At 53.8% G+C, this 13854-nt stretch overlaps 1 protein-coding gene across 2 annotated transcripts in view; it reads left to right on the top strand.

Annotated features, from left to right (window-relative positions):
- The first annotated feature begins 3986 nt into the window (after positions 1 to 3986).
- TRIOBP (TRIO and F-actin binding protein) overlaps positions 3987 to 13854 on the top strand; it is a 52698-nt gene continuing 42830 nt past the window's right edge. The window contains exons 1-5 of one of the 2 annotated variants that reach the window (XM_037160297.2): positions 3987 to 4198; positions 5141 to 5236; positions 8835 to 8974; positions 10251 to 10446; positions 11510 to 11678. In XM_037160297.2, coding sequence (XP_037016192.2) covers positions 4085 to 4198; positions 5141 to 5236; positions 8835 to 8974; positions 10251 to 10446; positions 11510 to 11678 — 715 coding nt within the window. In that variant the 5' untranslated portion in view covers positions 3987 to 4084. The remainder of the gene's footprint in view (positions 4199 to 5140; positions 5237 to 8834; positions 8975 to 10250; positions 10447 to 11509; positions 11679 to 13854) is intronic. The other variant, XM_037160296.2, reaches the window with a different exon arrangement.

Raw genomic sequence — 13854 nt, 5'->3', positions numbered from 1 at the left:
TGTGGGCCCTTTAGATTGAGGCCTCTAGGAGCTTTATCAAGGCAGGAGTCTCTAAAGGCATCAGTAAAGCCTGGCCACTTCGGTTCACCACAGTGCAGGGTAATCACAGGCTGGAGCCAGCCCTGATGACGCCATTCTGCTCCTGCTCCATTGGGGCACGGCCCCTGCATCTGTGTTGCCTGCCCAGTGCATGTGATTCTCTATCCATCCTGTGGGCAGGGAGGGCTGGGATGACTGTTTCCATTTGACTGACAGGAGGCTAGGGTTCAGTGGGGCAGAGTGGGGAGCAGAACTGTCTGATCGTTCTGCTTCCTCAGATCTCTGAAGAGGGGTGTCCTCAGCCACAGGAAATGGCATGAGCAAAGGTGGAGATGAGCAGGCAAAGATTTCAGGGAGTAGAAAGGGGATGTGAGGCTGAGACCAAATGGTGACAAGTGGTGACTGCTGCCTCGGCTGCCACTGTTACATCCTTAGTCCTGTACCATCCCACAGAGGGCACAGCCAGGCAGCTCCAGGTCTAGGGAGAGTGCTCAGGACTCTGAGCACTCAGGACCACCTGGCCCTGGACTGTCCCCCCTTCTCCCTTATTCTTTCCACTCCAGCCTCTTGTTATCAGCCCCCTCAACTGAAAACAGGCTTCTCCAGGACCTGCGTGCTCACAGTCCCACCTGTGAGCACGCTCAAAGTCCCAGGTCTTTGCTCAGATACTGCCATCTCAGTACGGCCTCCCTGACCACACACTCCCACTTCCAACACCCTCCCTGCTTCATCTTTCTCCTTAGCACCCATCATCAGCCAACATAATTTATATATTGCTTATTTATCTGGTTTGTGGTCTGTTTGTCTCCACCAAAATTGAAGCGTTACAAAGACAGGAGATCTGATCTTTTGTTCACTGATGTGTCCTCAGCACACACAACTGACAAAAGTAAGAGTTCAATAAGTATATAATGAATTGTCAGGAGGGCCACCAGAGTAAGCTTCTGGCTTTACTGATGGGTGGGGCTAGGGGATGGGTCATACCCTGAGCTGCAAACTCAGACTTAGTGCTTACCTCACTTTAGGCACAGAGAGGTCAAGGAACTTTCTTACGATCACACAGCCAGGGAGTGCTAGAGCCAGATACTGCTCACAAGTCTCATTACTCCCTGTTTTACTTACAGTAATTGGGACCAAGCCGAAAGCTCGTTATTTTTGTTATGAAGCTGTATCTTTGCCTCTTCCATCCTGGCCAGGAAGACTTGTTCAGAGGCTCTCTCCCACTGGTCAGTGGGCTCCTCATTTCAGGAGGAGCCCCATTTTATTCAGTACCATGTCTTCATGTATATAAAGATTTTGGACTAGGAGCTGGCACATAGTGCTGAATAAATGTTAGCTTTAAAAATGTTAGCTGATTGATTGATTGATTGATTTTAGAGAGAGAATGGGAGTGAGAAACATAAATTATTTGTTCTACGTATTTATGCGTTCATTATTTGCTTCTTGCATGTGCCCTAACTGGGAATTGAATGTACCCCATAACCTTGGCATATTAGATGATGCCCTAATCAACCGAGCTACCCAACCAGAGCAAAAATGTTACACTTTTTAAGAGGGGAGCTCTGGCTGCTGTGGCTCAGTGGATTGAACTCGGGCTGTGAACCCAAGGGTCGCCAGTTCAATTCCCAGTCAGGGCACATGCCTGGGTTGTGCGCCAGGTCCCCAGTGGGGGCCATGTGAGAGGCAACCACACATTGATGTTTCTTTCCATCTCTTCCTCCCTCCCCTCTCTCTAAATAAATAAATTAATAAATAAAATCTTTAAAAGGGGAGAACTGGCCATGGCAGCTCAGTTGGTTGGAGCATCATCCCATAACTGAAAGGTTTCAGGTTTGATTCCCAGTCAGGGCACATGCCTAGTCTGTGGGTTCAATCCCTGGTCCAGGCATACCAAAGTTAATTGATATTTCTCTTCTCTCCTGTCTCTAAAAGCAATGAAAAAATGTCCTCGGATGAGGATTAAAAAAAAAATTAAGAGGGAGAACTGCATTTGAGTGAGCGTTGCATCAGTGCAAGTGTGCGAATAGAGTTTGAAAACCCCTGGACTTTTAATTTCACCCTCACAGATAATATTACTATCTGTATTTTACAAATTAGAAAACTAAGCACAGAGAGGTTAAGACTCTAGCCCAAGGTCTAGGCAATAGCCAGGTTAGGGGACTGAAGCGGGAATAAGCCACCGGAAAGAGATCTGAATGAGCCAGACTCAATGCTAGCCCTTTGGAGGGCCCACTGAAGACAAGTCTGCTGAGGTTATAAACGTGCTGTGGGTCCCGCGCTCAGAGGTATCTAGGCACCGCCCGCCTCCGCTCCGCCCCTCATCGCCAGATTGTCCAATGTCACAGCCTTCATGTAAATAAAGTACCTAGAAAGAGCCTATGAGAGAGCAGCAGGGGTGTGGCCTTTGCCTCAGGGCAATGTTCTGATTCATTGTTAAAATAAAGAGGCTGTGACCCTGGCACCCAATCTCTACACCCCACCTCCCCCGCCCCCGCCAGGCGTGGAAACCTGAGTGGAGGTTATTACTGCGCTGGGCAAAGGTTGGAGGGGAGGAGGATAAGGGGGAAAATGTGGAGTGAGGGATACGTGGAGGGACAGGCTGATTGGCTGGATAGAAAGAGGTCCAGCTGTCCATTCTCCAGGTGGGGCATCGGGTCCTCTGCAGGTTTTTCATTGTTATATCCACACCTAAAGTGCATTTTAGAGAAGGATTCTGCCAATTGGGTTGGGGAGGATGCGGGAGCAGTGAGGGGGACCAAGAGTAGAGCCCCACACATTCCACCCCCAGGGAAATGAGTGGCGGTCTCTGTCCGGGGAGATACTCCCCTTTGTGGCTGGAGTGGGGAAGAACCGCCCAGGCTGGGCGGGAAGGATTCACTCCCCTGGGAGCTTGGAACGAAGCCGGGAGAAGAGCCGCGACAGGATCGGAGACCCCCGGGCCACCGAGGGGTCAGGGTATCCTTCACCCCACCCAGACCATGCCCTGCTGCCTCCCCAGGTCTGATGGAGGAGCCAGGAACCTTTACCCTGGCTGACCCAGGGGAATATGTGAAATTCCCCAGCTCTCAGGTGAGATTGGCAGCGAAGGCCTGATCCCCTGGGATGCTGTGAAGGCAGTTCTCCAGGTGAGGAAAAGGTATGGGCAGCCACCAGGGAACTCTGTAAGGGGCTTGTGCCTTAGGGAATATGGATTCCCCTTACCCTCATCCCCTTCCAGGGCTCTATTCCATGTGGGTTAGGAGAGCATCTTCAAGTTACTCTTCTGTTGGAGCCCCTCCCCGCCCCCCCCCCCCCCCATGGCATTGGAGCTGTTTTGGACAGGACAGCTGCTGTGTGCTTAAGTCAGAGCACCAGCTTTTCTCTCTGGCCGAGCTCTGCCACAAACTTGATGTGTGCCTTCAGATTGCCCATGACTTTGTCCTCGACTGAAAATACCTGCCTGCCCTTTTGCCTCACTCCCAGTATTTCCCAAGGGGCCTCGGTGACTTCTCAGTGGTATCCAGTGCCCCTCACTTCCACCTCCTGGCTCATAGACCTGGGTTTGAATCCAGTTCAGCCACTGGGACTTGCACTTATGGAACCTCCGTGAGCCTTCCTTGCCTTATCTGAAACTGGCGTTAATTTTACCCACAGTGCAGGATAATTGGAGAGCAAGGGCACTCCAGCTTTGGGGTGCACAAAGGCCCTAGGAGACTTGTTTAAAATGCACACCCCTGCCTCACCTAGGTGGATCTGGGGAGGGAACTGGGAATATACACTTCATAAGCAGCCGGACCAAGTCTAATGCAGGATCCTCAGAACACACTTGGAGCAAAGCTGCAGTAATTACTGGAAATCACATGTTAAATGCTTGGCAGAATTCCTGGTGCTTAATGTTTGTTGAGTGAATAAATGAACAGATGCTAAATGGATGAATAACCTTATCTCTTTGGTCTTTATCTGTCCAGGGGCAATCGGGGGCTGGGGTCTGGGTGCACTGCCAGCCCCATTCTTCCCAGGCCCCACCATTGGATTGCAGGAGCTGCCCTGGCCTGGCTCACCTAATATGGAGGGGGGGGCTGAGAATGCCCCTTGTGAACACTTTGAGGCCAATGTGCTTGCCCAGAGCTGCTGTCAAAACTGCTTCCACCCTGAGGAGGCCCACCAAGCAAGGCACCAGGTGGGCTGGCTTTCCTGAGTGGTTGGGGTGGTTTGGGGTGGGGGAGTCCATCCAGAAACTGGTCTTCCTCCCGGGCAGGGCCTCTGTTCTCCTACCTGTACAATGAAGTGGTGGCACTGTGTTAATGTTCCCAGATGCCAGGTCATGTTCCTGACTCTGTGATCTTTCTGCCATAGCCTCCTCTAATCTGTTACGTACCTTATTCTTTAAATCAACACCCTTTTTTTTCCACTTATACTAAAACAGAACTTCACATCACCACCACAAACAGAAAGCTAGGATCATAGCCTTTATACAGAAGGTTAAAAAGAAAGAAAAAGACAAAAAAAAAAATAGGAGTGTCATTAAATTCTAACCAGATAGCATTGTTGGCTGAAGGCTTGAGCCTGAGTCCTGCTGTCTCTCTGTGAAAAGGGAGCTTTGCAGGTGTTAGAGAGGCGTTAGAGATACCCCAGCACCCACTGGAAACTTTCCCCTTGAAGGCGCTTAAGGAGTGAGGCATTCTCTCACTTTGGGATCGCTGTGATCTTAGGCCAAGTCCCTGTACACGTAAACCCAGAGCTCCCGGGACACACGCCATGAGAAGCATGGGACCTGTGACTCTCCATGTCCCCTTGATCCACTCCGGCTCTGTCATTCCCAGCAGTCCTAAGGCTCCTCTTAAGCCTGGCAGTCAGCATCGCGCAGGTGGTCGGGCTCCAAGAGGTGACTGACCAGTATAAGGGAGTCAGTGTTCAGCTTTGGAGCCGTGCAGGCCAGAGCTGCAGTGCTAGGTTTGCCGTTTCCCTGCTGTGTGACCTTGGGTCCTTTACCCTGTCTGACTTCACTCTCCTAATGGGTAAAATTGGGCAACAAGGCGTCTCATTCAGGGCATCTGGCATTGCTTAGCCAAAGTCACATGTGGCTAATTCAGTCAGTTTCCTCTCCCTCCTTCCCAATCAGGAAAACAACCCTGAGAGATTCCTTTCTACCTGTCTTGATACCTGTGGTAACAGCTCGCCTACCCCCAGGTTCAGGGAACAGATGCCTGAGAGTTCGGTGAGTCTGTCTCCCATGCAAATGACCTTCTCCCAGTGGGTGGGGAGATGGCAAGTGAGGAACAGATGAAGTTTGGATTCAGACAGGTTTGAATTCTAATCTCAGTCCTACCACTTCCCAGCTGAGACCTCAGGCCAGCTCACCTGTGCACACGTGTTGAATAGGTGCTTAACATGTGCCAGGCATCACACTAAGTGTTGGTGAAACAGTGACAAGTAACATAGACACATCCCTGGTCCCTGGGGCTCATAGTCTAGCAAAAGAAATGCAGACTAAGAAGTTCATCATACAAATAATCATGGTTGTGGTAATGGTTGTAAGGAGTAGCAAGGGGCACGAAGGTGAGTGATAGGTTTCTTCAAGGAAATGACATTTTAGCTGCTTGGTAAAGACTGGGGACATTGGCCAGTGAAGCTGGGGGAAGAGGAGAAAAGGGAACTGTAGGTGCAAGGGTCCTGAGACAGAAAGCAAGAGGTACGTAGGAGGGTGAACAGAGGCCAGCGAGTGGGAGGGGCATGGGAATTCTAGGACAAAGATGGAGAACAGGGTGGGGGCTGGTCTCACCGGGCCTTGCGGGGCCTTATAGACGAGCTGACTAGATTTTTTTCCAAGAGGCAAGGGAGCCACTGAAGATTTTCAATGGGAGTGATATGGTCAGATTTGCATTTCCAAAGTTACTTCGACTGCAGGGCAGAGAATAGAGTACAGGGAGTGAGAGTAAATCAAGGTGACCAGTGAGGAGAAGGTGCCATTAATTACTCATGCTGGAGAAAATGGAGATGTTGACATGTAGAGAAATGGACATATTTCAGAACTGATGGAACAGGAGAATCTAAAGGATTTGGTACCTGAGGAACATGGAGGAGGTGGAGCACGGCTGACTCCTAAGTTATTTCCTGAGGCAGGTACTTGGGGTGGGAAACGCACCCGGAATTGTCTGGGGTGGCAAGTGAGAGGCGCGTGGGCCACACTGGTCGTGAGGAAAGTCACGGAATTACTGAGCTGAGGAGCCCGATCTCAGTGGGACATAAAGGCTCCCGAGTCACCAGGATCTGACGCTGGTGCAGGTCCTCCTCGTGGATGTGCAGTTTCAAGTCTGGAGTCACAGCCTCTGTGTGTTAGAGAAGCACACCCCCGTCTGAACAGGACCGTGCAGTCCCCGGCTGGATCCCTCGTCACACCTGGGCTCCCCCTTTTCCCTAGGGGCCTGCGAAAGGTACCTCCCGGGGAACCGGTTCTGACATCCTCACCTGCTTTGGAACAAGCAGGAGTGGCCCAGGTGCCCCCTGGGAGCTTGCCCCAGCTCCCCTGGGATCCTGGCTCTGGATGTGCCTCTGTTCTACCCTCAGCTGAGGCTTCCATGGGCTGGGGGGCAGTCATCCCTGGCAATCACACAGCCTTGACCAGGTTATGGCCAGGTTCTGGGTGGAGGGTGGGAGCTTAGGAGGTGAGAGGGTTGTGACAGATGCCAGGCACTGCACGTCCCTTTTTATGTATTTATTCTTTAAAAATTTATTTTTAACCCTTGCCTGAAAATATTTTTATTGGTTTTTGGAGAGAGAGAGAGACAGAAAGGAATATCGATGTGAGAAAGAAACATCAATCAGATGCCTCCTGCATAAGCCCCAACCGGAGATCAAACCCTCAACCTAGGTGTGTACCCTGACAGGAGCGAACCTGCAAACTTCTGGTGTATGAGACAGTGCTCCAACCAACTGAGCTGCCTGGCCAGGGCTAATATTAAATACTCTTATTCTTAAGAGTAACACTAGTATAATTCTATTTAATCTTTTTACATTATCTATTATATTGAAGGTGTACAAGCCAGGCACTGTCCTAAGCCCTTTACAAATATTAACTAATTTAATTCTCATAACACCCCTAGGAGGCAGGTTCTCTTATCATCCCAGTTTTGTAAATGAGAAAACCAGGCTCAGAGTGGGGAAGCTTCAGGCTGAGGTCACCCAGCTGGGAAGTGGAGGCGCCAGGATTGGGCCTGATGTCTGTCTGAGGCCAGAGCCCGTACTGACCTGCCAGGCAGGAAATCAGAGCCAGGGACTGGCTCCTGGTCCTGCTCATGTGGATGGTGGGTAGTGATGAGGGCTGGGGGTGAGAGCTGAACAGAGGTGCCCTGACTGGCTGGGGTGCTTGGTGGGCCCAGCTGGACTGAGACCCCTTGGCAATGTCCAGAGCGCTGCTCCCTCCTCATTCATGCAGCGAGGTCCCCAGGGCAGTCAAGGCGCCAGGCCAGGCTGTGGATCTGACACCTCCCACTGTGGAGCGCTGATCAGAATCTTGCTCCGGGCCAGGGGGCGAAACTGAATCCAGACAGACTCCACTGGCTTCAATGGCACAGCAGACACCCTGGTCCCAATCCTCGGCTCTGCCCAGGTCCTGCTAGTGGCCACCTTCTTTGAACCCAGGGAGTCTGTGCCCACCCGGGGACTGTGGCCAGGCTGTGGCCTCAGCCCTGAGCCCTGGGCTCCAGGGTCCCCTGGGAGTCCAGGCCCCAGCCCCCGCCCTGCCGGCTCTCAGGTGAGCTGTGGAGATCGGGTTCCTGTGGTTTCATGTCCTGCATTGTTCTTGGCTGGGCCCTGGCTTATGAAACAGTAATGAGGGGCCCCTGCTCCTGCAGCCGGCCCCTCTAAGGTTTCTGCTGCCTCCGCCACTGCCGCCACGGCCCAGAATCGGGGCCTGGGAGGGTGGCAGTGTGGGGGCCTGAACGGAGCCCCCCGGGGACGAGGGTGCTGACAGCCGCCAGCCGCCAGCTCCGGAACCCGCTGCCCAGGTAACCCGAGAGGAGGCGGGGTGCAGGGTGCTGTGGCCTTGTCTCCCACCACCAGGGGAGGGCCCTGCCACCCTAGGAGGTGGGGAGGTGTGGGGGGGCCTTCCCGGAGGTGAGCAATCGTTCCCCCTGGGTGAGCCCAGCAGCAGCCTTCCCAGGTGTGGCCTTGCTGAGGGTGGAGGGAGAGAGAGATGAGCAGTCAGCTCAGGGCCTCCGCCTCTGCCTCCACCCCTGGGGCCTTGACCCTCCAGCCCAGGAGCCCCCCACCCCTCCTTAAGTGGGCAGTCTCTTCTTTCCTGAGACCTTTTCCCACCTCCTCCTCTCTCAGATTACCTTTTCCTCCCTCACTCCCCAGGCTGACTTAATCCTTCCTCCTCACTCTTCTTCCTCATCCTTGTCTTCTAGCTGCAGAAAACTCTTCGGGCCGTTAGTACACTTCACATCCTCAAGCATACACACCTACATATGTGCCAACACACACATAAATGGACTTACATGCACTGGTGCGAACATATGCTCCAGTGTACCCGCCCCCAACTTGCACACACATGCACACGGTTGCACACACAGGCCTTTATATACACACACACCTGTGCACATGTATGCACCCACATACCCTGTACCTCGGCCAGCCCTCAGCTTGGGTCCCCAGGGGCGCTTCCAGCCTGATGGACAGCTCTCCTTGAGACTTTGAAGATCCCGGAGGAGATGCCTGGAGACTCTCCACACCCCCTAGTGGGGGGAGGGGCCGTGCAGGGGGAGGGAGCCCCCACGTGGGCACTGAGGTGCCTCCTCTCTCCGACTCCATCCCAGGAGCCCCGGAGCCCTCCAAGTGCGGAGGTACCCTACTGCGACCTGCCCCGCCGCCCGCCTGCCTCTGCGGACCCGCACAGTGCTTCGACCTCTGGGTGCCAGTCTGTGGTGGGCCTGGGCCTTGGGCCAGGGTCCGAGAGGTGGGTAGAGCTCCAGGCCCTGGGGAGGGGCTCCCCGGGGCAGCCCTCCCCTACCCCCACCCCACACCCTTCACAATGGTGATGGCTGCTGGTGAGGTTCACACGGTCAGCCCACACAGCTGGGCATAGTGGGCATGTTCCTCAGTCCTAGCTCAGCTTCGATCACAGAGCACCCATGCACCCATCCTGCCTTGGGCATGGCTCTCGGCCCACTCACATTTTCTCGTTCCCTTGGCACAGCTTTAAAAAATGAAGCAGGATTAACACCCACGTACCTGACTGTGCAGGCTCTGGGATTCCCTCCACCCCTGGCTGGGCTGATCGGAAGTGGCGCTTTGGGAGGGCGTGGCTGAGGGTCTGGAAACCTGGGCCAGCTTCAGCTTCATCTGTGTTGGATGGTGGGACCTTGGGCAAGTTATTCCCTCTTTTTGTACCTCAGTTTCCCCATTTAAAAAAAATAAGAATTGAATCAGATCAGCATGGCTTTGGGAACATGTGTTCCTCACATGTTTTGTTTTTTAAAAGACCGAAAGCTCTGTCGTCAGGCATGTGTCAGAAAGCCTGGGGTAAGCACAGTGGGGCCCCTCCTGTAGGGCCCGTCAAAGCCTGCAGTCCGCAGGCTGCATTGTGCTTCTGAGTGAGGGAGGGAGGCCTGTGCAGTCTGTCCCAAACTCTGATGACAGACCTCTTTTGCAGGGGTCAGCACCCATTTCCATCTTGCAGGCCAATCTGTGGGTCACTCTTTGGAGCCACAGCCAGCTCCAAGTCTGCCTGGGCCTGTGGCTGTGCTGACTGGCTTCTCCAAAGCAGGGCTTTCTCTGCAGCTCCCTCCCTTGGAGTCCAGACTGGTGCCCCTGTCACTGCCCCTGGAGTTCTCCTACCTCTCAGAGCCCCCGTTAGCCCAGCATAATTATGGCTCTGTCTTACTGAGCTTGGGTCCCCATTTCTGCTCCAATGACAGAGGTCTGGGGTGGGGGCCACAGCTTTGGTTCACAGTACAGCTCTGCTTTTTCCTAGCTCTGTGACCTCGGCTAGTCCCTTGCCGTCTCTGAGCCTCAATTTCCTCTTCTGTAAAATGGGGATCATCACACTCACTCCAAAGGGAGGCTGTTGTAGCTTAACCAAGCAGCCCACGGAAAGAGCCCAGCACAGAGAGGCCTCAGTGTCAGCTCCCTCTTCTCCTGTAACGTGAGGGGGTGTGTGCCAGGGCAGGGGTCTTACTCCTTGATCTCCATGACTTTTGGGGAAAAAGTCACGGGTCTGTCTCCTCTCTCAGGGGCCCATCGGCAGGGCTCCCTGCAGAGGGCCCCACAGTCACCCCCGGGAGCAGGAGCCGGGACCCCGAGGCAGTGCCCCATCTGGAGGGCCTGGCCTCCTCCCTGTGCGGCAGCTCCGACGAGGGTCCTGACTCTGACACCAGCTCCAGCCCTGACTCCAACACCCCTGATGACACCAGCAACTCGTCCTCTGTGGTGAGCTGGGGGCGGGGGCCGAGGGCAAGAGCAGATCACCCCTCTGTGCCAGCCCCAAACTTCCAGAGGAGGGCTGAGCCTCTCACACCAACGAACTGGGCCAAGACTTCACAGGCACCTCAGGGCATCCAGACCACCCACGTGGGAGGGGGAGGAGTCTCTGCAGGGCCCGCCCAGGAGAGCTGGGGGTCTGCCTATGAACACATGGAGGAAGGAGTTTCAGTGATAGAGAGCTCCACATGAATCACCACTGGTTCATGCTGCCAGAAACTCTCAGGTCACAGGTCACAGAGGGCCAGGATGTGGGTGTGTTGTCCAGAGCAAGGATGAGATTGGTCCTGAGTCCTGTCCTGGTCACATACCACTGAGTGCCAGGAGCAGCTGGGGTAGAGGACAAAAGGAAGGGAATAGGCGGGACGGAGGTGTCTTGGGGGGGCTGGCCAGGGTTGGGGGCCGTTTAGCTGAGAAGAGGAGACTCAGGGAAACGTCCTGGGCACTCACCGCTCAAAGGGCTGTCACGGGGTGGGAGAGGCAGACTCCGCATGAGACCTCCTGGAGCCATAAGGGGGTAGTGACCAGACATGAGTTCAGGAAGGCTCACCAGCCCCCTTTATGGGTGTGTTCTAGGGCAAGAAAACTGAGACTCAGAGAAGGGAAGCAACATAGTTGAAGCCATACAGCTGGAAAATAGAAGGGCAAGGTTTCGGGCCTACTTCTCTCCAGATCTTGGGGGTGTCTCTGGGGTGCTGTGGCACTACTATGCCAGGGCCCTCTTACCGCCCTGTGTTCAACTGCCCTGTGTTCAAATTCCCTCCCATATAAACCATTTCCCAGCTGCATGATCTTGGGCAAGTTCTTAGCTCTGCAGACTGCCTACCTCATGGGGTTGATCACAGATTAGCTGAGTTTACACCTGCAAGGAGCCCAGCACAGCGCTGGGTATACAGCAGGTGCTCTCTCAGTATCAGATCCATTCTCTCCTACCCATCTCACACTGGGAATGTCAGCCCAGGGTCTCTCTTCTTAGTCACCAAGCACAATTTCTCCTATCCTTCCCTGGCAGGACTGGGACATCTTCAAAAGGCAGCAGGAGGCCCCCAGCTGGGACGAGTTCACCGTGATGATCCCTCGGAAGTTGCAGGAGGGGTCAAGAGCTGACAGTGCCCAACGGGCCTCGTCTGTCCTCAGCCGGTCACCTGTGGGAGGAGAGACTGGGAGCCAGAGAAAGGAGGGTGAGTCCTTCTGCCAGACCAGGTTGGTCCCTGTGACTATGGAAGTGGTGATGGCCAGGGGCCCCGGGCCCAGATAGCCCTCTCACCTGCCATCTGGGGCCCGAGGCATGTCTTACTTTGGTGGCTCAAATGTTAATAATAGTAACAGTCCCATATAATTATGGAGCAGCCATAATATTCCATGCAACCTGCTTGAAATATCCTCTCACATAGTTGATGCATTAGGATCTTCAGGTTGCAAGGAAGAAACCAGCTGAGTAAAAAGCCTAGGGGGCGATGACTTCAGGCATGGTTGGATCCAAGTGCAAGTACTGTCAGAAATCTGGCCTCTGCCGTACTTTCTTCTATGGTGGCTTCGTTCTCAGCCAGACCCTCCCCCATGGTATCATGATGAATGGTAGCGGTGCCAGGCTGTATTTAACTTGCTTATCTACCTCCACGGACAGAAGGTACAGTCTTTTCTACAGATGTAGCCAAAGCCCTAGGGAGGATTCTCCCTGCGGCCCAGCATGGGTCATGAGCCCAGCCTGGTGATCTGGGATAGGGCCAGCCCCCTGTGCAAACCTCACGGCTGGGGGTGAGAAGAGGAGATGCCCAAAGGAAATCAGGGTCACGTTGCTCCCAAAGAAAGAGGAAAAGCTGCTGGTCAGGCCAAGCCCACAGATACGTGTGAAGCTGGCCAATGTCTTGCTGGTATGTGAACCCCGTATGCTGGGTCCCAAGGCTGGGTCCCTCCTATCAGGGTGGCACTGTGTTGCCTGCAGATATGTGTCTTTGGCATCGTCAGGATTTGGGGGTGTGGGCCAGGGTATTCAGGCCCTAGCCCCGGTGGGCCGTCCTAGTTCCCTGTGGCTCCTGTAGCACCCAGTCATCAAACATGCCAGTGCTAATTATGCGTAACATCTGGTACCAGATCCTTGGGTGTACAGAAGGACTTAGGCGAGGTCACTGTCACAGAGTTTACCATTTAGTAAATGACAGTTCATCTGCTGTCGGGAGATGGCAAACAGTGGCCCGGGACAGTGGAAGAGCTGAAGCGTGCACCCTGCCAAGAGTGAAGGGTGGGATGGGGTCTGGGTGCAGGGCACACAGAGCTTCTTTTTATCCATGGAGGGACTCAGGGGCGCGCCTCCCGAACATGTGCTCTAGCTGAGGGGACAGTGGGGCAAAGGCTCTGAGGTGAGCAGGGAGTAATCTGGGATGCAAAGCATGTGTGCAGATGGGGGCGTAAGCTGGGTTCGACCACACTGGGCCAAGGAGTTTGGACTGACTGCTCTGAGCAGTAGGGAGCCATGGGAGGCGTTCGAGGAAGAGAGTGATGTGAGTGGATGTGTGCCTAAGGAAGTTCACCAGGGCAAAGGCGTGAGGAATGAATTGGAACAGGGTGAGGCTGAGGGATGAGAAACAGTAAAGGGACTATCACAGCCACTGTAGGGATAACTGACTCAGGCACGAATCACGTGCTGGTGCTAAATTCCTGGGTGAAATGTTGAGGTGTCACCCCTCAGATTACACAGCAATTACGGAGAAAAAGCCACTCTTAGGATGGAAGATCTGGCAGATCTGCCTTAACCAAGTGGCCATTCAGTATCCTAGCGGGGGACAAATGTGTCATCCTGTCCGAGCTTCTTGTTAAAAATGCACTGCCTGCGTCTAATCCCAGCAAAACGTCAGACAAACCCAGATTGAAGGATGTTACACTAAATAACTGACGGTATACTTTTTAAAAAAATTGATTGATTGATTTGAGAGAGAGACAGAAAGAAACACTGACTTGTTGTTCCACTTATTTATGCACTCATTAGCTGATTCTTCGGGCACCCTGACCGGGGATTGGACCCGATTGAACCCACAGCCTTGGGTATCGGTACAACACTCTAACCAACTGAGCTTCCCGGCCAGGGCCTGAGAGGACTCACTCTGTGAAAGGCCCGGGGAGCTGTTCTTGAATTAGACAGGCCACAGAGACGGGGAAGCAAATTGCTGTGTAGGGCTCTGGGTCGGATCAAGTGTGGGAAACCTTGTAGCTGTGGAAGATGTTACTGGGGCTGCCGGGGAAATTTGACCGTGAAGAGCATGTCAGATACCAGTTTTGCCTCCACGCTGTATTTCCTGAGTGTGACACTGGAAGGAGGTTGTCTTTGCTCTTAGGAGACGTGTTCGGAGGGTGTTAGGG

The sequence above is a fragment of the Artibeus jamaicensis genome, unplaced genomic scaffold, assembly GCF_021234435.1.
Source record: "Artibeus jamaicensis isolate MK-2021 breed Jamaican fruit bat unplaced genomic scaffold, CSHL_Jam_final contig_233, whole genome shotgun sequence".
NCBI classification, from domain to species: Eukaryota; Metazoa; Chordata; class Mammalia; order Chiroptera; family Phyllostomidae; genus Artibeus; species Artibeus jamaicensis.
The sequence above is the reverse complement of the archived record's forward strand: the minus strand, read 5'-3'. Positions and strand labels throughout refer to the sequence as shown.